This window comes from Sebastes umbrosus, chromosome 8 (genome assembly GCF_015220745.1).
Source record: "Sebastes umbrosus isolate fSebUmb1 chromosome 8, fSebUmb1.pri, whole genome shotgun sequence".
Classification (NCBI taxonomy): Eukaryota; Metazoa; Chordata; class Actinopteri; order Perciformes; family Sebastidae; genus Sebastes; species Sebastes umbrosus.
Genome location: NC_051276.1, coordinates 32281026 through 32307643, shown reverse-complemented (window position 1 = coordinate 32307643; position 26618 = coordinate 32281026). Strand labels below are relative to the sequence as shown.

The 26618-nt window shown below is 40.6% G+C and overlaps 1 protein-coding gene across 6 annotated transcripts in view; it reads left to right on the top strand.

The window, feature by feature from the left end:
- LOC119492936 (protein unc-13 homolog B-like) overlaps nucleotides 1–26618 on the top strand; it is a 199330-nt gene that overhangs the window by 132544 nt on the left and 40168 nt on the right. For 4 of the 6 annotated variants that reach the window (XM_037777840.1, XM_037777843.1, XM_037777839.1 and 1 more), the window contains 12 exons: nucleotides 104–219; nucleotides 1766–1929; nucleotides 4182–4332; nucleotides 14939–15007; nucleotides 15559–15648; nucleotides 17096–17236; nucleotides 18068–18315; nucleotides 19494–19579; nucleotides 19686–19721; nucleotides 21078–21119; nucleotides 23468–23594; nucleotides 24212–24308. In XM_037777840.1, the coding sequence (XP_037633768.1) occupies nucleotides 104–219; nucleotides 1766–1929; nucleotides 4182–4332; nucleotides 14939–15007; nucleotides 15559–15648; nucleotides 17096–17236; nucleotides 18068–18315; nucleotides 19494–19579; nucleotides 19686–19721; nucleotides 21078–21119; nucleotides 23468–23594; nucleotides 24212–24308 (1367 nt within the window). The remainder of the gene's footprint in view (nucleotides 1–103; nucleotides 220–1765; nucleotides 1930–4181; nucleotides 4333–14938; nucleotides 15008–15558; nucleotides 15649–17095; nucleotides 17237–18067; nucleotides 18316–19493; nucleotides 19580–19685; nucleotides 19722–21077; nucleotides 21120–23467; nucleotides 23595–24211; nucleotides 24309–26618) is intronic. The other 2 variants (XM_037777844.1, XM_037777841.1) reach the window with 1 other exon arrangement.

The window sequence follows — 26618 nt, the reverse complement described above, 5'->3', positions numbered from 1 at the left end:
TGTGTGTGTGTGTGTGTGTGTGTGTGTGTGTGTGTATGTGTGTGTGTGTGTGTGTGTGTGTGTTTGCGTGTGTGTGTGTGTGTGTGTGTGTCTCCACTTGCAGAAAAGAGAACAGACAAGTCGGCGGTGTCTGGTGCCATCCGTCTTCAGATCAGTGTGGAAATCGAGGGAGAGGAGAAGGTGGCACCCTACCACGTACAGTACACGTGCCTTCATGAGGTAACACACACACACACACACACACACACTGATAATGGGGATACTGACAACAGGCTTTCAGGAATAAGCTGATGTAGGAAGTCTAGGAGTAACTGGAGCCTTGCTCTGCTTGTATCTGTCACTAACACACACATGCACACTGGTGGTACATTACTGGCGTCCGTAGAGAGTCGGGCCTTTATTAAGAACAAAATCACAGCAGTAAGCCACCAGCACACCTAAATGAAATATTTTAGAGAATTATTTAGCCTATAAAGTGTCAAAACAACGTGAAAAACGTAAAAGATAACATCTTCAAATGCTTTATTTTGTCTGAACAACAGTCAAAGAAAAAATATCCGTATGACAATGATATAAAAGAGGGAACAGCAGCAGCAAATCCTCATATTCAGAAACTACAACTAGTGAATGATTTGCATTTTTGCTTGATGAATGACATTGAAACAATTTGCAATCAAAATCGTTGATTACTTTTCTACAGATACAGTAAACGAATCTATTAAATGACAGATTGTTATCAGCCTTGTGAATCTGTGTTTGTCTGTGGACAGATTTTTTGTGACAGCAATAGCAACTGTGCAAGATGCAGTCACGAAACTTTACAGGTGTGTAGTTGAGATCAAAATGAAAGTTGAGTCTGAAGATGGGTGTTGTTTGAGCAAGGGCGCCGAAAGGAGGGGGTTAGGATTTGGGAAAGGGGCCATTGGCCACCCCACTTTATGCCCTTGGCACTATTTGGCGTTGCGGCTGGTGTAATCCCATCACAAGATGGTCTCTATCTAATTTAAAGGTGCTAAATGCGAGATTGGGAGCATTTCTTTTGCTTCTGCATGGCTCTAAACATGGCGACGGCTGAGCTGGCGGCTAGCAGCTAACGGTACTAACAGTGAAAACATAGACAATAGTGCTGACAGAGCTAACAGTGTTAACCTGGAGCGGGGGAACCGGAGGGTGGGTGCTCTGCTGCTATGCCGACCGACGGCGTTATCAGCTGTAATCGCCGTAGAAGAGCCGAGCGGCGGCCGTGAGCTAGCCAGTGGGGCGCACTCGCATCACATGCACGAACATGCACTAAAAGGCACGGCCCGGCGATGTCAACAAAGCACAGAGAAGCTCTGATTACAACACACAAAGAGAGAGAGCAGCCTCGTTCTCTGCCCAGGTAGACATTACTCCTTCTATATTAATAATGCTCTGGATATCATAGCACCTTTAATGAAGAGCAAAACAGGAAATTAATTGACATTTTTTCTGATGTTATAATATTTATTTTGGAGTTTTCTCCAAATGACGCAGATCTCATTTTTTTTTTCAAAGCGTTTTCAAATTCAACAAATTGTTTCTGATATTTGAGGCTGCTTACATGATCAGACAAACCAGAAAGACAAATTACAAAGTTACCAGACTGGACAATTTCTCAATCGTCAAGAGAAACGTTACCACCCAACGGTGACATCATGTCCCGAACATCTCAGCTCACTATTGTTGTTTACTTCCTGGAGCACCGCTGATGTTTTTCTTGTCCTCTCAACCTTTTTCATCGTAGAACATGTTTCACTTCTCCACGGACATAGAGGGAGGCGGCGTGGTGAAGATCCCGGCGGCTCAGGGAGACGATGCTTGGAAGGTTTACTACGATGAGGTGCAGCAGGACATCGTGGACGAGTTCGCCATGCGCTACGGCATCGAGTCCATATACCAGGCCATGACGTAAGCTCAGTGTTGGAATAGCTCACCAGGTGCTCCGGTTCTCCATGATGTTAGCCGGTTGTGTGCATGTGTGTGTAAATCAAATCAGGAAATACATGAAATTAGTGTGTTTGGGTACAGTATCTGTACGTCTGTGTGTGTGTGTGTGTGTGTGTGTGTGTGTGTGTGTGTTGATGTGATGAGAGGTGGGTGTTGTCATGAACTATAAACAGCATGCAAATTAGTTTATCACGTCTAATGAGAAAGGATGACCTGTCACCTTGGAGATTTCCCGGCTGTTTGATTGGATCATTGCAGGCAGGTGGAGAGAGACTCAATGAGCACGCACGCACACACATTAACACACTCTAAGTTAATTACATTAATAATGTTGTAATTTGACCTTTCCCAGAGAGGGTCCGTGTGTTTGTTTTTGTGTGACGATGGAGCACAAACACATAACATAATCATACTGGGAAGCATTGAGTAAATTGACGCTGTAAGCAGAAATGGCTCGGACTAAGTCCCAGTGGAAATGGAAATATGAGCCAATCGATAACGCAGCCAAATGAAAATGGTGATTGAAATGCACAGACGCACTGTGGCCATTATAACAGCCTCACATATCACTGAGGGCTCGCTGAACTTCAGCTACGTTTTAGTTCCTTCACTACATCAAGCTGTTCGTGTGTGTGTGTGTGTGTGTGTGTGTGTGTGTGTGTGCGTGTGTGTGCGTGTGTGTGTGTGTGTGTGTGTATGTGTGTGTTTGTGTGTGTTTGTGCGTGTGTGCGTGTGTGTGTGTGTGTGTGTGTGTATGTGTGTGTTTGTGTTTTTATAGATCCCGTCTGTTGTCTAATATTTCATGCTCATATTATTAACTTGTGCTGTCAAATTAGTAATTTGTTTTCATTTGTACACAAATTCGTACCTTAGAATTTATATTTTTTTGCACAAATTAACAATGAACAATGTGTTTAAAGAGTTTTAATGACAAAACCTCATTTAACTGGCAAAACCTTAAGGGGAATGTGTTATTGTCCATGGCCTCACAACTGTCACAGTGAGGGAGAACAAGTGGATGTCATTTTAAGAATATTTAATGAGGAACTTTTTTGTGGAAAAATCCCTATCAGACAAACTACTACTACTAATACTACTCAAATCAGAGTATTTTTATACAGTATGTCTTTATTTCAAAACGTAAAGTCAAAATCGTAAGTACTTTGAGTCATGCTTAAAAAATGCTGGATCTTTCCGTTCCCATGACGCAGTTTGATAGCGTCTCAAGTGCCCACATCAAAGTTGACGACCCCAGTCTGTAACCTCGTCTTCACCTGCAAAATTTGTTGTTCACGACCCCTGATAGTGTTTTTAAAAATAGATTGTTGGAGTTGGAGGAAGGTACATCAGGCTGTAGATGCTTTGTCTGAGCCTCCATGTGATCTAGAATATGATGACCTGAGTCTTATTTTTTTGGTATACTCATGCTGTGACCTGAAATCGCATTGTCTGTAACTGTTATTTGTTGTACAGCTGAAACTTTGTGTAATGTGCTGCTGCTGTCTTGGCCAGGACTCTCTTGAAAAGGAGATGTTTAATCTCCATGAGGCTTTTCCGGGTTAAATAAATTAATGAAATCTGGGTTATTACCTCAGACACAGAACATTTACAACTGTTATCACTGAGTAGCACTCCTCATGACGAGTTAACTGATCCTCAGTGACCTCTTTAATGATATTATTATGACGGAGTTTATTCAGTACCTTTTAGGCTTCTCTAAAGCTAAATGCAGATGCAGCTAAAACTGGCTCAGTAGTTTTCTGTCAGTGTCTTGATTTGTCTTAATTACATAATGACAAAAAGTTAAAGATGTGTCTGATATAATAGTAATATATAATTGTAATATTAACTCATGACAATTGGAGGAAAAACAGCTGCAATTGTACTCCGGCTGCTTTTACTTCATCTCCACTAAATTCATTTTTGTTGGTTTCCCTCCCACCTCTGTCCGTCTTCTCTCCCTCATCTCCAATTATACCCAACCCTTTCCTCTCTCCTTCCCTCCATCATCCATCCATCCTCCCTCGGATCTCTTCATGTCTTCTTCTCCACTCCTCCTTCCTTCTGTCTCCACCTGTCTCTCCCTCCCACCCTCTCCATTTTCTTTACCCTCATACTACTTTTAAATCTTCAATCTCCCTCTTTCCAAACCTGCTAACTTTCTCTTTTCTCTTTCTCCACCTCCTATCTCTCTCCTTTCCTTTCCTCCGCAGCCATTTCTCTTGCCTGTCCTCTAAGTACATGCTGTCAGGGGTGCCGGCAGTGATGAGCACCCTGCTGGCCAACATCAATGCCTTCTACGCCCACCCCACCGCCTCCACCAACGTCTCTGCTCCGGCCAGATTTGCAGCCTCCAACTTCGGGGTAAGTGACCAGCAGAAGTAATAAAATAAACACAGATAAACATGAATCTTCTCAACACAATCTGACTAGTCAAGACCATTTAGCATTATGTTTGTAAAGCGTCATCTTTTGATACGTAGATTCAGTGCAGATGCAGCTTTCAGGTGATGTTATGCACGTTGGGGGCGACAGTGGAAGCCTTCAACATCAGCAGGTGCTTGGATTTGAAAACAAACAGCTTAGACATCTCAGTATGAAATAGCAACAGGTTCACACCAGTCAGCAACCTCCGGGTCTGTGAAGTGAAGCCAATACTGAAGTGTCTTAAACTTGCATTCTTTCTAACAGCCAGCAGGGGGCGACTCCTCTGGTTGCAAAAAGAAGTCTGGTTGTATAGAAGTCAATGAGAAGATGAGCCTACTTCTCACTTGATTTATTACCTCAGTAAACATTGTAAACATGAGTTTATGGTCTCAATCGCTAGTTTCAAGTCTTCTTCAATACAGCATGATGTTCATTTAGTAAATGATGGTCCCATTTAGAGTCAAATAGATCATAAAGCAGGGGATGCTTTAGGGCGGGGTTACCTTGTGATTGACAGGTCGCTACCACGGCGTTGTCCGTGCTTTCGTCTTAGAACTTTAACCCTTTCACAGTGTGTTTTCAAGTTCATATAAGTTAATTAAAACATTTTGGTCACCGAAATTCTGAACTCGAGGCTTCAAAACCGTATTCCACAAACCATTGGGTGATGTCACAGTGACTACGTCTACTGCTAATATGCAGTCTATGGTTCTCACACCCAACTCAAATACGGCAGCTTTGTCAGGTGGCCCTACGTTCCAAACTATGATTCTCTACGTACCCCTCTAACATCGGATTTCCACTCGTTACATGCACACACTGTCTTTTCAAAATAAATTTCTGTGTTCACAGGAAACAACTTGGTTAGCTTTAGGCAACAACACTACTTGGTTAGGTTTAGGAAAAGATCGTAGTTTGGGTTAAAAAAAGAATGTTTGTTACGTAGTTAAGTATGTCACATACTCAGCGTTACGTCACCATACAAAACGTTGCGTACATTTTCACACAGGACACGAACGCCGGTCTCCTGAGTGAAAGTCTTGTGTTTTTTCGCTCTTTATACTACATCACCTGACTTCCTCCTTTACTCCTGTCATAACTGCGACCACGTAGAGCGTCATAGTTTGACGCGTAGGGCCACTGAACAAGCTTCCGTATTTGACGACTCGGGAGTGAGAACATGCTGGAAGTAGACAACTACTTTTTACTGCTGTGGACAGAAAACAGGTGATTTGATAATCAGCTAAGAAGCACAAGTACTTTAAAGTCCTCACCAGATCGATACACAGAGCTTTGGCAAAACCAATTCTAAAGTTATGGGAAGTTAAATTAGATAAAGTTAAATTATACCTATAATTAACCATCTTAAATGAAATCTGTCTAACACTGCTGGAGGTCTGATAGTGCAGAGGTAGTCTAAAACTGCAGTTGAGGTGTTTCTCTGTTCTTGTAGCTCATTATTGGATTATTTTATCAGGGATATATTTAGTCAGCAAACTCAGACTGAACATAAACACTTCCTAGTTATCAGTGGCTCATTGTTGCATGGTACCAAAAAGAAAAATACGTTATCAACATGTGCACTATAAAGGAAAGAAGTCCAAAAAGAGGCAAACTGATAAAAAATACAAGACGACGACCAGCTAGGATAACAAAGCCGAAAGCTAAATAGATTATTCTTTTAATGTTTCTTGATGTCCGTGCAACTACGAAGAATCTGTAGAGCTGCAGCTACTGATAATATGATTTATACTGCATGGAAAGGATGCTCAAATTCTTCCAACATACATCTCATGCATTTCCCAGTATTTCTCTGGAGGTTATGGGCTGACTCCTTCTCTGTCTGTTTCTTTATTCGCTGCATCTTTCATCAGTCACAACTGATTTCTCAGACTCTACTGATTTGATTCTGATAAAGCCTGCATGATTGCCCTCTCAAAATTACCCTGACATGGTTATTGGTTGCACCACAATTACAAGTCAAAACAATGACAGTGACATGTGATTGCGTTAGGAGGAGGTGCTTTATGTTTGATGGATGACATGTTTGCCTCGTCATTTTTTGTTTTGTCTCTCCAGAGCATCGTAGATACGTAACAACATTAAAAATATCAAGGACATGTTGAGATTCAGCTGGCGGTCAAAGCATCTCTCTCTAATGAATTTAACATTTACCTTCAAGCTGCTTTTACTCAAACAAAATGCTCTTTTCTTCTTGATATGATTATGTAAGATTATACAAATAGCTTTTAGTCACTGTAATGACTGTGATTTAGAAAGCTACTAGTAGAGTCAGACACAAACTCAACAAAAGAGCAGACATTTATAAAGACTTGAGATTTAATCCTTTACAGGTAAGAAATGTTTGAATTAGATTTAAAGCAGTAGGCGTCACAAAGTCTTCCCACAAAAGGTAACCTGGATTGCCAGTAATACTTAAAGGGATAGTTCAGGTGTTTTGAAGTGGGGTTGTATGAGGTACTTCTCCATAGTCAGTGTATTACCTACAGTAGATGGAGTTTGGAGAAACAGACAGGAGTACTATTGGAGTTTAAATATAGTGTACACTTAAACTGATATGGTACTCCTGTCTGTTTCTCCAAACTAACACACTCAAACTGTCCCTTCAAAGCTTTGTAAAGGACTGTTTCACATAAACATCCATTCTGAATGATCTGCCAGCAGCCAGCCAGCCAGTAGGTGTTTATTTATGCTGCTAATAATCTTCCTCATTAAAAGGTAATGTGTTATCACTCTGGGACCTTTGGGGACGGCACTGAACTTTGCAGTGGCCCAAATCCGGCCCGCGGGCCCCACATGAGCCACCACAGACGGGGGGGGACAATGACAGTTAGAGGCCGAGCTTAATGTCTGCTGGGATCTTTGCCAATAGAGCCGACTTCAGTCCTGCTACCGGTTGCACTCAGGCTCTGGTGATATACGAGCGACTGCAGGCGGGGTGCTCTTGCTTTAATGGGCCGGGGGATGCAGGCAGACCTGCTCTCACCATCAACTACAACTATTTCTGGGTTGGTAACAAGCCCTGCTGGAAAGATAGATACGTTTATTTCTCTCATTAAATTTAGCTGAATTGAGTCGTTTTCTGTGTTTCTGGGTAATTCATTCGTTTCTTTAAGCTGCTCTCTCTTTCCCTGTTTGATCACAGAGAACATCAGTAACAGTCTAATGACTTGACAGTAATTAATGCATGAGTCAGCACGATTTAATGCATGACTCAGCTTGAATTAATGTATGATTTAATGCATGACATATCATACACTGTAGCATAGAGGACCGACACTAATTCATGACTAAGCGTCTGTTATAATAATGTTTGGACTTCTCATAAAAACGAATTATCCTAGACTAACTATATTTTAAGACATTAATTAACCTGTGAGCTCTAAATGTATTGAGGTATTACTTACTAATAGGGAGGGCAAGGCTCCTAAAAATGACATTCCCATACAACTAAATTTAATTCTCAGTTAGGTTGGAGGGAAACATATTTTGTCGTGGACTACGTTTGTCTTTGATGTTTCACAAATACCTGTGTAAGTCTGCTGACGTTAAATAATAACGTTTTTGACTAATAACGGGTATAACAAGCCAGAAAGTCAAAATCTGATGTATCCAACAAACACTGGACTTTCCCACAGAAGACCGCTGTTCATGTCCCGTGTGAAACATATTCATTTTAATCCAAACCATGTTGTTTTTTTACTAAACCTAACCCAGTAGTTTTGTTTTGTTTCAATGTACAACGTTAACTACGTGTTTAAAACTGTTTAAAACTGTAACTGTAATCTGGGAGAAAATACGTGTCCCTCGAAACATATTTTGGTTATGCAGTTTAGTTGTATGGGAACTAATAAACTAGCTCACTAAATAAATAAATTAATAAATAAATATTGGCGCCAGCCGTGGCCGGAGGCATTATGTTTTTAGCTCGTCCATCTGTCCAATCCATTCTTTTGAACGTGATATCTCATGAACGCCTGGTACTTCAAATTTGGCACAAACATCCACTTAGACTCAAGGATGAACTGATTAGATTTTGGTGGTCAAAGGTCAAGGTCACTGTGACCTCACGTCTGTCCCATTCTCGTGATAATTCAGGAACAGCTTGAATGAATTTCTTCAAATTTGGCACAAACGTCCACTTGGATTCAAGGATTAGATTTTGGTTGTCCTCACAAAACACGTTTTTTTTTTGCCATAACTCAAGAATTAATCTGCTAATTCTGACAATTTCACACAAATGTCTAACAGGATTAAATAATGAAGGGATGATATTTTGGACAGACGTGGATGTAAACTGTAACTTGACCGGTCGGTGGATGGAGACATACAACCACAAGGCGGCAATTCTAGTTTTTATACTGATATTAGAGTTGATTGCTTGATCAAAGGGTATTTTGTAACAATTTCTAATTATCTATTTTTGCTTCATTGATTTCTTATTTAGATTTTTTAGAAAAACACACAGACAGCAGTGATGTTATTTGTTTTTTACCATCTGTTCGGCCACAGTCTGTCTGTCTGTCTGTCTCTTTCATTTGCTGGAGCTTTTTTTATTTTACTGTCTCTCTCTCCTTCCAGACAGACCTCGAAAACCACACAAATTATTTACCCTCCTTCTCTTTTTATGGTTCTTTATTGCTTTTTTTTATTGTTTAAATTTTGAGCCTCGCCAATTTCATTGTACCTGTTGCCATGGCAATAAGGTGATAACTAACTTGCAAAACTTCACTTCATCATGTATCTCCCCTCCCGTCGTCTGTGTAGTGTGTCTTCTCCCTCCCTCTCCTCTGCTCCGCCCTGCATCCGTCTATAAAAGATGGCATCATATCGATCTGTTCTCCCTCCCCTCTCTCTGCTCTTCATAACTCATCGCTGAGATCATGTCATCAGCTGACAGTTTTACCGACGCTGTCTGTCATGTTGTACAGGTGTGTGGGTGCCTGCGGAGTAGACTCTGGGTGTGTGGAGACTATACAAACATGCCAGCATCTCAAACTTCCCCTCATTCTTTGGTTAGGAAGGACGCTGTTAATGCAACAGTAAATTTCACCAGCGGGAACGAACATTACTCACTGGATTCTTTTTGGTTGTGTTTACCATAAATTACTTTAGCCGAGCAGGTTCAGTGTGATTCATTTACAGCGATGCCCCTTAGCTGTTATACACCTTCATACCTCCCTGTAGTCGTCAGCTACAGATAGTACTGCTGGAGCTGCTGTGAATGTCTAGTTTCAGCAATGAGCGGCAACAAAGGCTTTCTTTGAGTTCCTTAAATGCTTAAGGGCGCTTTCACAAAACATATCTCCAATATTTAGTCTGTTTTAATCGAGCTCTGGTGCGGTTTGTAAACGCAGTAATCGAACTCTGGTGCGGACCAGGACCGAGACCGCTTGCGAGAGGTGGTCTCGGACCATTTCCAAGCAAAACCAAAATGCAGGCTTTCTGTGCGGGCATTTGTTGAGACACAGATAAAAGACAGGTCTGACCTGGACTTCTGCAGAAGTCTGATGTTTGCTTGACATCTGGGCTGAACAGAACACAGAATATGTTAAATAAAGTCCACAAAAACAGTGACGTTTATAAAGTCATTCAAGATAAACTAGAGGAGAAGAAAAGTGAAAGCACTTCGGCCCTGCTCCTTTGTACACATCCCTCAGCAAATTTTAATTCGTGCACTGTGACACCGAACCAGACTAAATAGAAAACGAGCCAAAAGTACCAATTTCACTCTGATTCAGACTAGCCAAACGGACTATGGCTCATGAAAGCGCCCTTAATGAGCAGTGATTGCTTTTTAAAAGTTAATTACTGACCATGTACTAAAGGTTTTGCAGCAGAGCAGATCATGGATTAACGTGATTAAGGTCATTTAGGTTCATTTCAGCATAAAATGTTTTATCCATGATTCTGTGTGAGTGACACTTTCATCAGGAGGGCCTATTTTTCATTCCTGTCTGTGCCCGTTTTGTACTTTCCTGACTTGAATATGATTACACCTCAGAGTGGGAGGAGAGGTACAGTAGCGTTCGGTGTCAAGCAGCTCACTGCAATTTTGCTGTAAAGAATTTAGAGTTCAGATTTACACCGCCTGAAGTCAAAAGCATTAAATGCAATGGTGATTTGTGCAGGAAATGTGATTTAATCCCAAAACTACCTGCATTTTTTTGTGGATTATATGTTGACATTTTATTTTATGGGTCCCATAGTGTCATTATCTCCCAGAGAGGAAGTTATATGTAATTGAAATTCCGCAGAAAGCTCCCTGAATAGGAGTATGTACTATTTAATATAGGGAAAATGGAGATGGTGTTCAACTGGTCAGACTGGTCTCATACACAGTTTGTAGTTACACCTACGAAAAAGAACGCACTGTAATTTGTATATACAGTACTGTCACGTAACTTACATACTTAAGTTACTCCACTTCCGGAGTTATTCCAAGCCAAATCACATTCTTTTCCTAAACCTAACTAAGTAGTTTTCTTGCCTAAATCTAACCAAGTTGAAGTGTCAGTGATTTCCATCTAAAATGAAGTCATCAGGCTGGACACTGACACACATTAAAGGAGACAGACACGGTGTCTCATCTCCAAATTATTCCAACAGTTTGTCACCGAACTTCTATTTGGCTCTTGAACTTTTGTTATTGACGTGTTTGTTCCTGCTTTGGGCAACAGTTCCTCCGGGAACAGAGCAATACATGCTGTTTCCTCCACAAGATAATTCAATGTCGTCTTGTTTAAGGTACCTTTTATTAGCTTGTGGTGATTCTGCACCTGCTCCACAGCAGATGGAGGGAAAAGACGTGATTAGGTTGGACTCACTGCCCTGTCCTATTCACTGAGCTACAGTGTCACGGAGGTCACAAAAGACATAGAAGTTACAGAGTGAGCACTTTGTCTGGGCCTGTCTATTGGTCAGAGGGTAAAAAGGACATAAAGGATATAAAAAACAACAATAAAAGAATACAAAAACAATATAATGTACGCACCAACAATAGCTGAAGGATTTTGGTGCATTAAAAACTCTCAAAATACAAAAGAAAGATACTGAAGGTTCATACAATGGTGATTAAACTGAGTCCCTGAGAATAATATACCCGGTTGCAGACTTTTATACAAAAAAGAAAGTTTGAAGTTCAGCTCTAAAATGATAATTTCTGTTTTCTCCTTCAGGCTACTTAACTTAATTAAGAGGTGAAGCCTTTGGGCTTGTAATGTTGAATTATTCCAGGATGAAAAAGATATTTATCACACATCTGATGAATTGAAACATAATGCCAAATGTTTTATGATCACATAAATTGTGTCACAGCAGCAGAGGACACGGGGATGTTCAGGAAATCACTGCAGTAGACCCGTAGGGACTAACCGCTATATGTGTGTGTGTGTGTGTGAGTCTATGTGTGTGCTTTAGGGAAGGACAATGTGACAAGGTGTTATTATTTTAAAGGTCAGAACTGATCTCTTATTCTTGTCTCTGGATTTTTTTAGGTCAGATGTGTGTGTGTGTGTGTGTGTGCGTGTGCGTGTGTGTGTGTGTGTGCGTGTGTGTGTGTGTGTGTGTGTTCCTGGATTCTAAACGTTGACAGTTTAGAGGACAGTTTTTGAAAGTGAGGACATTTGAAGGTTGAATGTTTAGAGTTGAGTTTAAGGATAAGGCTGGCGATATTATATATGTTTTTCTTATTGTCAACAAATCCCATAAAAAGACCAAACATCACTGCCCTTCGCTGCGCTGTCTGTGGCATTCCAGCCAGTCATCAAATGGACGTTATCGGTGGTTATAAGCCTCATACCCCTTTACACTTGGCATTAAAATGCATTTGGGTGATCGAATTGCAATCGGATAGTTCTTGACCACATGAAAGTACAGGTGTCAATACGGCCAAAACGCATTGAGGACCACCTCTGGAGGTGGTTAGGGACACATTGTGACTACATTGAACACAAGTGTAAATGCAACTTCATTTTCAATCCACATACAACAACTACATGGGCAGAATTTCGTCTGTCCTGAGTTCCATTTTTTGGGCCCTGGAACTTTGTTAGTTATCAGCAGCGAATATTCAAAGCTTTGGTGCAGAGCGCTCCCAGCGCTCCTCCGGTCACTGGACCGCTGTGACCGGAGAGAACACCGCCATCGCTCTGTCTGCGTTCAGCATCTCCTCCCTTCATCCTCTCTGTGTGTGCGAGTGTAGACGTACCTCAAAGTCACGTAGTCACTGCAGGTCCTCTCCCTCTAAACGGCGGCGTTTTGAGGCTGATTTGTCCACGCATTGCACACCGCCTCTCCGGCAGTGTCCGGCTGCAAGCCCGTGCGTATGCAGCCTTCCTTTCAGCCCTTTCAGGCAGAGCGATTGGATGTCAATCGGATCTCAATGTGGACACTGGAGACACATATTAATACCAGGTGTAAATATAATCAGGTTAAGTCTAGATACAATCTGGATACAAGACGCAATGGGAAACAAAACACAGGGCTTTCACCCAGGAGACTGGAGTTCCCATCCCATGTGAAACCATCAACATGCCTTTTTGTTCACAACCTTAAGTTTCACTTTCACTTTTACATAGTAAAACGTAGTTATTTTAAGCGTCAAATTGTGTTACATCGTGTTACATCATGTTTCACTTTCACTTTTACAACATAGTAGGAGGCAGGCCCCTACTGACCCACATCTGTGAGGCTTATAACGGCGCACATTTAATGAGCTGATAACATTTGAACAGTTGGTGGGCAGCCAATCGGCCCCAAGCCTATTGGTTCCTACTGAAGGCGTAAAAAATGAAGGATTCACCAATCTAATCCAGTGGTTTGGTGTCAGGACTTAGATACTGCCCTTATTAAGAGTGTGTGCAGTCGTTTTTGGATGCAACGATAGAGCTCTAAAACTTGTTAGTAGGATAAATTAATTGTTGGTTTGTTGACAATATAAAACATTGAATATTACCAGCCTCATCCTTCAAGTTTAGAGAGGAGCTTTGGCGAGTCAGTGTTGGGGGATTTCTCTCTCCCTCGGCTTCATTTCCTCTCATCTAAAACCAAACTCATCTCCGTGGTTTCTTAATTCTCATGACTCACAAAGCAGCTCTCTGCTGTCTCTGTTTGCATTGTTCCTGCCACCACGGGACGCACACATAGACACAAACAACAGTTGAAAAGACTCTTTCAAGAGTTTAGCAGTTTTTTATGCCAGGTAATGTTGGCCGTTGTTCAGACTTTCATCTAAACATAAAAAAGGGAAACCCTTTCCGGTAAACTAACGATGTACAAACTAATTGCTATGCAGCCATGACTGTTTAAAGGAAGGATCGCGGTATGACAGATATCCAAGTAAACTTTTTAACTGTTATGTAATCAGATTGCACCGATGTGGGATTCTCCGGTGTTGTTACCTGTTAGAGAAATGTGTGAGTGACTTTTGCCAATTTCCAGTGAGGCTGGAAACCCCGCTTCTCTTTCTTCCTCCCCCTCGTTCTCTCTATCACACCAAACTCATTTGATCTCCTTAGTTCGTCAGCCATGTCGTGACTCCCCCTACGCCAGAGTACTCTCTCTCTCTCTCTCTCTCTCTCTCTCTCTCTCTCTCTCTCTCTTTCTCAATTTCTATTTGCTTTCTTGGCATGACATGAAAATACATTTGTGTTGCCAAAACATAAAGGAAAGTAGTGGATAGATGACAAAATAAGCAATGGGGATACCGCTACTGGCTGTAGCTCAGGCACTAGAGCCGGTTGGCTGTTGATCATAGTGGTTCGATCCCCGGCTCCTCCTGTCCATGTGCCTCCATGTGTTTAACTAAGACGGGTCCTGAATGTGAGTGTACAAGTTGCAAAACAAAAGTGTCTGTTATATGAACGTGATGTAAAGAGTTGTGAAAAATGAACACGATGAGCATATAACTGGTTAAATGGGACTTGGATTAAACTGCATGAGTTGTGTGAGAGTTTGTTGTTTGTTTGTTGTTAAATTTGGCCCCAATTTACTTCAATTCATCAAGACTTTTCTCCGTTTTCGGATGTTCCGTTCACCATGGAGGCATGAGAGAAACGAGAGTATTCCTTTAACATCAGTGTGGGTTAACAGATTATTTTTCATCTGCCTGTCTTGCCTTGTTGCTACCAAACTGAACTGCCAGCCCTACAGCGTTTCTGTGTTCCTTCAACACTAACAGAAGCTTTTCATCATCAGCAACAGTCGTGACGTACGAAACTGCTTTTCCAAACTTAGATATACTCATGTAGCTCTCATGGTCTTATATTTTTTGTGACATGTGCAGAATAATTCTGTCTCTGTTTTGATGCGTTTCTCAGACAAAACGTATTTTTCTCTGCATCAGTCAGTCCCTCTGTTCTTCTCCATGGTGCTAGACAACACACATATTCACCCAGAGACAGACACTCAAACACACTCACAGGCTGCAAATTGCTCATGTCTGTGTCTCCTTCTCGCTGTCTGAACAAGTGCAAGAATCTGAGTAAAGCCTCTTTTGCTCTTTCTTTTCTCTCTCCAACAGAGAGATCGTTTTGTGAAGCTCCTGGATCAGCTGCACAACTCCCTGCGTATCGACCTCTCCATGTACAGAGTGAGTCTCTCTGCTTTCAGCTGCTTTCATTCTTTTCTTCAGCACACGCAGATCTATAGCTTCAGTCCATCCCAGACATGTACGTTTGTCCCCATTCATTCACACAAAAATGACATGAGTACGACAAGTCAACATAAACTATTAACTTATCATCAGCCTCAAACTGTCTCCAGCAAATATTTTACCACCTCCTGCTGTCATCTGGCTTCCTTATTTCCCCCAATATGCTCTTGATGTTAAAAATACTCTCTTCTCAGCTACTCAGACGTTGTTTATTTTTCCGTCTCTTCAGCGTACTCTGGGGTCACAGCAGGTTTTTCATATAGTTTGTGTAAGGATTATATTGTGCCTCTGGCTTCTTGTATTCATCATGACTGCTTGTAATCGGTTATGCAGTAAATTAAAAGCCGAGTAAATTGGGAGCTTGATATGATGAACACTAAAAGGGCAACCATAATTGAATAAATAAATCAATTATAGTAAAAAGAAGACCCTAAAAGCCTTTAATCAAAAAAGGAAGATAAACTAAACAAACTGTTGTTTGTCTGCAGAACAACTTCCCAGCCAGCAGCAAGCCTCGCCTCCATGACCTCAAGTCAACAGTGGATCTTCTCACCAGCATCACCTTCTTCAGGATGAAGGTAGGAACACAATATCAGCTCAATAACAGTGGGCAAACGTCAGTCTCCTTGACGAGGTCGGGGTGGATGGACCTTTGCCCAGGAGACTGGCGTTTCTGTCCTGTGTGAAACCAGAAGCCAATGTTGATTTGTCACATAACTTCCGCACTTAAGTAACACCACTTCTGGTGTTATTTTAACCCAAACCACAATCTTTTCCTCAACCTAAAAAAGTTGTTTTGTTGCCTAAACCTAACTAAGTTGTTTTCTGTGAAGACAGTAGTTTATTTTGAAAAAAAAACTGTATGCATGTAACAAGCAGATAATGACACACCTTGCTGGACATTCGTAGGATAATGCATGAAAACTTTTCTAAAGATATCATATGAACTGTTGTATGAGGATACGTTGCATTAATAATGATTCTTCGAGATTTAAATAAAAGTTGAGTGAAAAGAAAAATACTCTAGAATAAGGGCAAATTTATTGCGTCAATATCCAATGGTAAGATAATCATAGCAAAGATACTCTAAACTCACACACTTATGTTACATAAACTGAAGTCTCCTCTCTACTGAGACTAAAACATTCCCAGAATTGTCAGTATTTTTGGTCAGTTGTGGTCCTTGTGAAGACGTTCATAGGAGCAGAAACACAAAGTAGAGCTGCAGTGTTGCAGGATTGATTGCAGTCTCTGACTAATGTCTCTCATCACATAGCTTGTGCCGTCGAGTTCAGGTCTGTCATGAGAAGATTGATTCCTCAGTGGAGAACAGAGGAAAGGGTGTGGATCTGTGTGTGTTTAATAATATTTTCATGTATGCATATTTGTTTTCTATTCCAGTTTGGAAGGAGTCTTTGAATCTCACTTTTGTGCAAAATTTGTCCAAATATTTCTGTTTATTTTATTTTCATTGATGTATTTGTAATCACCAACGTGTGACTATTTAGATATTGTTGATATCATATGAAAACCATATAACTTTAATTTTTGTGTTTTTTTCTGTGTTTTGACTTTTAATGGTTCTCTGATAGTTGAGAGAAATTGTACAACTTTCAGGCTTTAAAACAAATCTATCTCCTATTTTTCAGAGTTTCTTCTCATAAATTCATGTTTCTTATTTTTGTGACTTTTTCCGCTTTAATCTAAAAAAAAGAGTTTTTTTCTCATAAATTTATAACTTTAATCTTGGAAATTCCAAGTTTTTTACCATAGAATATTTCTATGATTACCCCTCTCCCCCGGCTACGTAATTATTACTTGTTTTTACCTACAGTGGCCCTGATACGCCGTCGTAGATCACAGCCTCTTGTTTATTGTCTGAAGTGTTTACATTCCGGATTACCTAACCAAACCTCTTATGATAATGATGATAATGTTTATATTTACCTACTATATGGCTTATAAATGCATGGATATATGTGTGTTTCTATACAACTTATGTCTGACTTGTCCGGTGTTGTGCAGGTCTTGGAGCTGCAGAGTCCTCCCAGGGCCGCCAACGTGGTGCGGGACTGCGTCAAGGCCTGTCTGAACTCCACCTACGAGTACATCTTCAACAACTGTATGGAGCTCTTCAACCGCCAGTTCCAGCCCGCTGTCCAACCGGTGAGTTTCTAGCATCGTCGACATGTTTTAAGCCTCTACATTGCGGTATTGCGATATTGAGGTTATTGCGATCCTTACCATAATAACACTACTTTAGGAGCGACATAAGTCCAGACGGCAGCTGGCAGTACCACGGTTTAAGACTCTGCAGCTCACGTTAGCGCAGTTTCACAAGCGTGTCGGAGAACTACGGTGACCTTCAGGTGACGTAAAAACGTAAAAGGCTCTCGCTACATGGTTTCTCCATGGTTTCTTCAATTTCTCCTTATAGATCCCCGAAATCCTATAAACTGTTCCTTCAACAGAGTTGTTCTTTGACAAAGTCTATAAATCAACTAAAAACAGGATCTGAATCTGACTTTATTTTTTGCTCCACCTCCTCCAACTGCTCCTATTAATCTCAGTACATACAGCACATGCTGGTTGCACTAATTAACTGAGTCTCCATCAGCCGAAGAATTATCTCCACCAGAACACTGAGTATTTTTAACCGTGCCCGGAAAGATGTGTGTCTTAATGTGTCTAAACTCATTAAATCAGCCCGTGTTTAGTATAAATTAACAATTATTTCCATGGTAATCAAGAAAAGTCTCCTTTTTCCAGCGTTATGGAGGGTGCAGAAGTTTGTCACATGGAGCTAGAATCTTTGAAAACAAATCAATACGATGGAGGAATAATATTGTTGTAAATTATTCAGTGCAGATCGTTTATTGAAATTACAACTATTGAGCACTAAAACTTATTTTATTTTGTTTCTGTTTGCAAGTGCTGGCTGGACATTAAACCTTAAACACATCATTCTCTCATCTTCTGTCTTTTTCCCTCTTGCAGCCTCAGCCGGAGAAGAAAAAGAAGAAGAAGAAGAAGGAAAAGGTGGAGGGAGAGGAGGGGGAGGAAGACGGTGAAGAGGAAGATGAGGAGGAGGAGGAGGAGGAAGAGGAGGAGGAGAAGAAAGAGGAGATCCAGCAGGAGGAGCAGGGACCGAGCATCCAGAATCTGGAGTTCTGGCCTAAACTCATCACGCTCATCGTCTCCATCATTGAGGAGGACAAGAACTCCTACACACCCATCATTAACCAGTCAGTGCTGACTTTTATTACTTTTATCTGGCATCTTGTACATCTGAGATAAGTTCACAGTTCATTTCAATTATGTCATATTTCATAACGGAGAAAATGATTAAACTAACATACGGCTCACAACATGTTCAATTTATTATAAATCTCAACCTGTAATTGAGGAAATGTGTTCACAGCAGCCTCCTATTGCCACATACAAGCAGTACATGCTGACGTTAGTGGTTGGCGTCTCTAGTGTATACTCTATAAATATTCACAGGTTGAAATATATCTAAACTTTCAGTTACTTTTAAAACAATCATTTTTACCTATAAAATAAATCTATGTATCGCTACTTGTAAACACAGTATTTACTGTTATTTTGGATTTTCTAACACAAATACTGTAGATTGCTAGGAGCACATTATTTAAAGGACCAGTGTGTAACATTTCTGTTAGCAGAAATGGAATATAATATTAAAGATAGGGTCGACGATGTTGGAAAGCTAGCATAATTTGAAAGGAGCTCCGTCTAAACTTACCCCCTCCCCTCGGGTCTCCTTCCAAGGCAACGCCCCCCCTACACACACACACATGCACAAGCACCGCCGCATCGTAACTACTTCACAGACACAGAGCGGAGAGAGGACCTCAACTCAACAACGCTACCTCAGGACAAGTTTAAAGAGCGAAAAGACGCACTAAGTGCAGGTGGGATGGGAGAGAAGGGGTCCAACAAACACAGGGTTTTCATCCCGGAGACTGCTGTTCGTGTCGCGTGCATCACGATACGATCAGCTGTTCGTTCGTGTCCCATACAAATGTAGTAGTTTTAAGCGTGGTGTTGTTGCCTAAAGTGACACTAAGGGGCGTGAAGTTTCAGTTGGTTGCAATCTGCAACCTCACCTCCAGATGCCGCCAAATCCTACCCACTGCTCCTTTAAACTTGTTGCTGCAAGTTGTTTCCCTTTAATGACTGTAAACACAGTAAACTGATAAAATATTGGCTCATAAATTATTAATGTCAGTTTGTTGTTTCAACAAGTTTCCAACTGTAAAGGTCTGAGAAACCCCCCAAGCTACTGTTTGTGTTTGTGTGTGTCTTCTGGTGATTGATTGCATTTTTGTGTAAATGTCCAACTTGCTTAGAGATGCAGATTAACTAATAGTTTAACTGTTTGTCTGAACTCTGACTTCAGGTTTCCTCAGGAGCTCGATGTGGGTAAAGTCAGCACGGAGGTCATGTGGAGGCTGTTTGCTCAGGACATGAAATATGCCCTGGAGGGTAAGACTGTGTGTGTCTGTATCTGTGTATTCTTCCCCTCCACCTTCACATTTCACTTTCGCTCTCCATCATCTCTCTTTCTTCTCTTTGCCATCGTCTCTTCCAGTTTTATTTAAAGTCGACCACTACCGCTGGAACAACGGTGAGATTATAGACAAACATAACGTAGCTGATGAAAAGATGCAGTCAGAAGTCAAAGCTATAATCTAACGTCGTCTGGTCAAAACAAGTACATTTTGATCAAACATCTTTGGTAGTGGGCGTTAATGGAATACAGACTCTCTTGTAGGTCATCGAAAACTTTAAAATGCTATAAAAAATGAATAATATGGTGCGTTGGGTGTTGTGAAAAATGGTCCTTTTCTTAGACTGTTGCCAGATTTGGTGCCTCAAGTAAAACACAGTTTCAAACACTGTGACAAACTGACAGTTTTGTGTCTATAGGGAGGCGAAGTCTCTCCCCTTCTGGTGTTTTGAGCCATGAATCACACATATGTTGTTTGTCAATTTAAAAGATAATTTTTCAAGTCAAGAAAGTCTTATTTGTCATTGTTTTGTCGTAGAACTATTTACTTTTTTGTTAAACCGCTCAGTCAACTACATCTCTCGTCTCGCACAATATACATCGCTAACTTAGCTATGTTCCACGCACAAATGAACCGTTATCTTACCTAATCCAGCGACTCCTGGTCTGTTTATCAGCCGGGAAGAGAAAGAACGATCAGACCCGTTGCTGGTCTGAGTAGGAAACACACAGGCAACGTAGCTTCAGATAGAGAGACGTCACTTACGGCATTTTTGGGTGTGTAGTCTTTCTAATTTCTTATTTTCACAGTCTGATACTTCCACAGTTTTACAACAAACTGAGACTTTCTTGACTTGCAAAATTCTGTTTTTAAATTGGCAAACATCATGTTTGTGATTCATGGTGCAATTCAAACGAGATCCAAAAACGATTTGTCTTTTGCCGTTAACTACGGTACATAACGGGGCTGAAAGGGGCTGGACTTCGCCTCTCTATAGCATTAATTGCACCCAATACGCTCCTCATTATACTGTAAGATGTACTTGGAGATTAATGCGAGAACAGCTGTTTCAAGTCAGTGAGCCATCGTCAGAGAGTCCCTCTGTCTTATTTGAAACCTGCTTCAATCTTCTGGCTTTTGACTGTGTCTCATGGTAGACTTGTAGAAACTGTAGAATCTAAAGTATCCTGAAACGTTGTCTAGCACACTGAGGTGTTTTGTACCTGAGTCAGATAGTCTGTTAGAGCTCAAATCACAAGTTAGATCGCTGACAAATCCTTCAGGAGACCCATATCTAGGTTGTTATTTTTGTCTGTGTCTAGTCTACCTTTAAACCCCCCTAGTATTGTGAGTATTGTCTAACATTATTTTTTTTCATCTCTAAAATTCTCATTTCAGTCTTTTCTTTTCAAACCTGTTTCTCTGTTTTCTCTGAACTCTCATTGCTTTGTTTTGTAAATCTGCCATCTCAGCTCCCACCACATTTCGTGTCCGTAGAGTTGATTTCTCCACTGGTAAGATGAGTGTGTGTGTGTGTGTATTTGTAATTAGTAGGGATGTCCATAATTAACCGTTTAACCGTTATCCGACATTAAGCATTTTAACCGATTAATGCTATCGGTTAAAACAGTTAAAAGAAATGTTAATAATTAATTAAAAAGCTGAGCGGCTCAGAGGAGCGGCTTGTCTCTTTAAGGAGAAAAGCTGGTCCACCTTAACAGCCCACCTTAAGAGGCGGAGGTCTCTGGCTCGCTTGAGCGTAGGAGTTGTAGTTTCGTAGCATTTATTCACCGACAAATAAACTACACACACACTGCTACACCTACGTTCACAGCTATAACGCCACCAACAACCTCACACTCACCGCCAACACACACACGGTCTGTTGGAAACTCGCTAAAGTTACGCAGACTGTGTGCGGCGGCGAGCACGAAGCCTCCGGCAATGATAGAGCTGCTAACGTAACACAAATACACACACTGTTTGTTGGTCACTCGCTAAAGTTACGCCGGGCAGACACACAGCTGACAACCTGCTAAACTAAACTAAATGTGGCGGAGACTTTTACTGGGAAAGTGGCTGCATGTCTGCGACACTACACGCAGCATCGTAGCTGCTAAGTTAACGCTCCCGGACGGTGAACTGGAGACTCCCGTCAACCAATATCTGTTGTGCTCCTGCAGCTGGAGTGAGGCACAAATCTTGTCGGTTAACGGTTAATAATCGGTTAACAAGGGTCGGTAATCGGTTAAGAACATTTTTCAAAAAGAGCGTCCCTAGTAATTAGACATCCATAGCAGAGATTCCAGACCTTATTTGCACCGTGGACACAAGGTCTACCTTGAGTCCCATTTTGGGGGCTACATGGGATAAGTTTTGATTAAGGCATGATATATGTCTCCTTATTTAAAAATGTCTATCCTTTAAAGGATGGTCTTTAAAGGATAGACATTGTTAGACTGCAACAACAATTTGAGACTGCAAAAAATGATGAAAATACAAAAAAACCTGTCTTTAGTTAATTATGGTTTCTTACTAAATAGATTAAAAAAGTACCTCTCAGCAGATTTAATGTACTGCTAAATGCTAAAAGGTGATAGCCGACTGGTTACCTTGCATACTGATAACACACTTTAATAAAAATCAGTATATATGTTTGTATGTTTGGGGCATGACAGGTAGGAATGAAGAAAATGCACCACAAACAGATGCACAGATGCAAAGTCTAGCCTTTAAAGTGACGTTATTATTGAGCTTGTTTATTTTTGGTTTGCTTGCACGTTTCCTCACAGCCCGTTAGCGAATGATTCGAGGGTTGGGAACCTCTGATCGATAGAGGACATGTCTACTTTGCTGCTTTTAACACTGCTTTCAATTATTAGTTGTAAGACATCCTTAGACCTGTAGAAATAGACGTTAGCTTCCTTATCGTATAGATTACAAATATATTAACATCTTTCCTTTCTTACTGCCGTTCTATGACCTAGAATCCTTCTACAACTACGGAAATATTGTTGATAAATCGACCTCAGTGCACTGTGACTCTTCTACTTGTTTGTTTGTAATGTTAGACTTGTCCCATAATTGGAGCCCAGAATGAAATCAGTGTGGAGGCTTGGTCTCCAGGATCGGTCACTTTGCTCTCATTCCTCCATTCATTTGTTGTTTTGTTGGTTCATGAGACACAAACAACACTGATTGGATTTTGATGAAACTCGCAGTGAAGAATTTCACCAGTGTTGAAGCATTTTTAAAATTACAACCGGCTGGAGGAAACCACGGTGTGACTTTACTGCAGGATTATTTGTCTGACTCTCAACTCCAAGGAACGTTTGGATCCTTTTTTTAATATTGTTGTTTCCCAGGATGAATATAAGGGGACGCACAAAGGATAGATCTCTGTCATGGTGCATCCACCTGTTACGCTTCATATCTTGTGTAATGCTACCTAGAAAGCAATTAAAACTAGTAGGAATGATGCATCTCTGTCCAAAAGACAGAGATGCATCTGTCTTTGCAAAAGACCAAAATAGATTTTTTCTTATTGTGGTTAAATGAATTTAATTCATGGTGCAGTTAGATTATTTGCTCTCCTGCTTGACACACACAAAGGGAGGCATTGTGCCGCAGTGAAAATGCTGTTTTTTGAAATGCTAAACGCCAACAAATATGGATTGAATCTTATCTTATCTTATAATATATCTAAGGGGGGGCCCGGACCCCAGGTTGGGGACCACTGCATTAGAGTTAGAGTATTACAAATCTTCACCAAGAGACTTTAAACCTGCAACTGCTGCAGCACACCTCTGGTGATAAATCTGGTGTTTATATTGCTGTGTTTCTGTGGTTGTCGTTTTTACAGAACACGAGAAGCATAGACTGTGTAAGACTGCTGACTACATGAACCTGCACTTCAAGGTCAAGTGGCTTTACAACGAGTATGTTAAAGACCTGCCCGCCTTCACAGACACTGTGCCTGAGTACCCTGCGTAAGAAACACACACACACACACACACACACACACACAAACACTTCTCATTGTCTCACTCTGTCTCCGTCTCCTTCGGACAAACAGGAGCTCATCATTATTTCTACCTTTCCATTGAGATTTAGTCTGTTGTTGCACACACAATAGCTCACACACATCATTCCTCACACTCTCCTCACTGGGTTTGGACTCTAGAAATATGGACGACAGAGTAATGGTAATAATGATGATACATTTTATTGATACAGAACCTTTCAAAACAAAGGTGCTTTACATGGGTAAAACATTTCACAGGATAACAATGAGACAATTCAGTCAATTAAAAGAGGAACAATTTCACAGATTCATTAAGATAGAATCAAACAAACAAATAAAATAAAACAGAAAAGACATGTTAGTACTGGATAATTAATAGAAGGACTTTTTGAAAAGATATGTTTTGAAAAAAGGATTTAAAATGTTTCTGAATCGGCAAGCTTTAGAAATAAACAACAAATCATTTTGTTAAAAGGTTTGTGAAAGCAAAAGATTAAAAGAGTCACATCCAGTAGGTTTTGTGTATGAACTTTATGTTTCATCAAAGAGAAGGGTAGAAACAGAGTTGTGTTATTGTTCCAGGTGGTTCCTCCAGTTTGTTCTGGCCTGGCTGGCTGAGAACGAGGAGGTGTCGATGGAGTTCATGCACGGGGCGCTGGAGAGAGACAAGAGAGAAGGGGTGAGTCAAGGAGACAATAATATCTTCAGCTTGGCATACATACATATATCCTTCATTATTAATGCTCCTATGTGTTTTTTTGTATACTTTAAGAATCCAGGATTTTGTCTGTCCTTATTTTCACTATTTTCAAAAAAAGGATAACAAATCAATAATAAAAACATCCAAGTGAAAATGAGGTTTTAAAGAATCTTATTTGCAACTTAGACTGTAGTCTAACACCTCTTCAGAACTAGACGCGATGTGAACGACGAGCGAGCAGATTGTTTCAGTTTTTCCCATGAAGATGTCCTAACCTGCTCCGTGCATCAACAAACCTCCAGCCTATTTTCACTGGTCAAAATCGACGCTGACAGTAATTGACACTTTATCAATATCGCGCTCTCTATGTAATAGATTGCTTGTAGTATATCTGGACAATTTTTCGTGCTCCATTTGACAGTTTGCTCGATCGCTGTATGTAACGCCTTTTCCTAACTGAGCGCCATGCGAACGAATGAGCAATCAAACATCAGATTGTTTCAGTTCTTCCCAATGACGATGTCCTAACCTGCTCCGTGCGTCAGCGAACAGGCAAAGCGACGTGTCTCTGCTCGGCTCCTTATCACATCACAACAGTCAGTTACTTGTGTTTACTTGTGTGCCAGAAAACTACACAAACCTGTCAGATGTGGCTATGGTTAGGGAATCAAAAACACAGTAATAAAAGACAAACACATGTAAAATGATTCTCAGGCAAGTTTGGGTATTATATGCAGAATCTATTTTTCTATAATTTCTAAGCGGATTTATGGATATTTATTTGTAGTAGACATCAGAGATGATATAATCCTCCAAAAGAGTCAGTCAGTGAATTTAAAGAAATGTGTATCATGTATTTGTGCTCAAAGTTATGACTCTGAGAAGATGGAGTGCGCTAAAGGGTCAAACTACAATAACTATCCTCTAGTTGTTTTAGAACGCCAGTACAGTACACAGTATCTTGTCTTCACGTTTCTCCCTCTGGAGGGATTTAGGATGATATAATGAACCCTTAGTACACATTACACCCTCTCAGTGAAGCCATGTGTGTGTGTCCATGTGTATTAAAAGAAAGTTTGAGTTATACACTTCAACAGGATGTCAGTAACGTCATAAAATTTGTTTGCCAATTTTACCGACAATCTTTTTCAACTGAAGCATCAACCGTCTCCCTGTTGGAAGAAAATTTACCATTTCAATTTCCTGTTTCCTGTGGACAAAGAAATTGCCTCCCCAGACACCAGAATTTAATTAAGGCAATAAAAGGAACAATTTGCAGGCTACTCAGTTAGCGGAGATGAGACATTATGTTTGTGATCCAAGCTGTTATGAATGTGTATTACAACACAAATGAATTGAATTAAATGTTGTGCATGAATTTAAGTGTAACAAGGAGGAAATTGGAGAGGGGATATGAGAAGTAATGGATGGTGACTCACGTACTAAAAATATCAGGAAACAAATTTAAATCAATGTCTGAAAAATAGCCGTTTCATTGCTACTCATTAACACTGCTGTATGTTAAAACCTCTCTGTTTTGATTCCTGCTTGTGATTAAAAACTAATGCAACTGGTTTCATTTAACATAAAACTTACTCAGTTATACAGTAATTGTCCTCAGAAAGACTAGTGAGCACTAGTGGAAGCTAATGGGGACCCAAATAAAGAATAAATGATCCACATCTAGTATCATTTACCAGCTACTTCCTGACTATTTGTTGTTGTGAAACCATATTTTATTTCTGAGTTGTTGATTGAAAGGAAGAGCAACAGCAGTAGAAAAACATTGCAGTAAAAAGGAAAGCTTTGTACCACACTGACATCCACAGCAGAATGAAAGACAGCTTCAGTCTCATGACCTTTTGTTCAACGATGCTTCGATTCGCAGCCAGTCCCAGATTAACTGAAGATGGACAAGTGTTGTCTCTCAACCTCCTGTTCGTCCCGAAGCTCAACTCTGTTGTTGTTTGAAAGCAGAGAAGGCTTGTGGTCAGAGCTGCCACTGAACACTTTGACTATTAAACATATAATTTTGATGCACTCCAAATGTTTTTATTTGTCATTAGAGAAGTCCTACTTTTTACTCTACAGTGGACACACACAAGCTCTCAGATCAGCAAAGCCAATCAACTTTTTTCCTCAAGATGCTCTCCCTTCAGTCTTGCTCACATGACGTCGTGAAGGCTTATCAAGCCCGGTCGGTCGCACTAAATGGCATATGAATTACACAAGTTATTTTGCGTGCAATAAGAAAAGTGCTCTTGTTTTTGGCTTGTCATTTGTACGCCA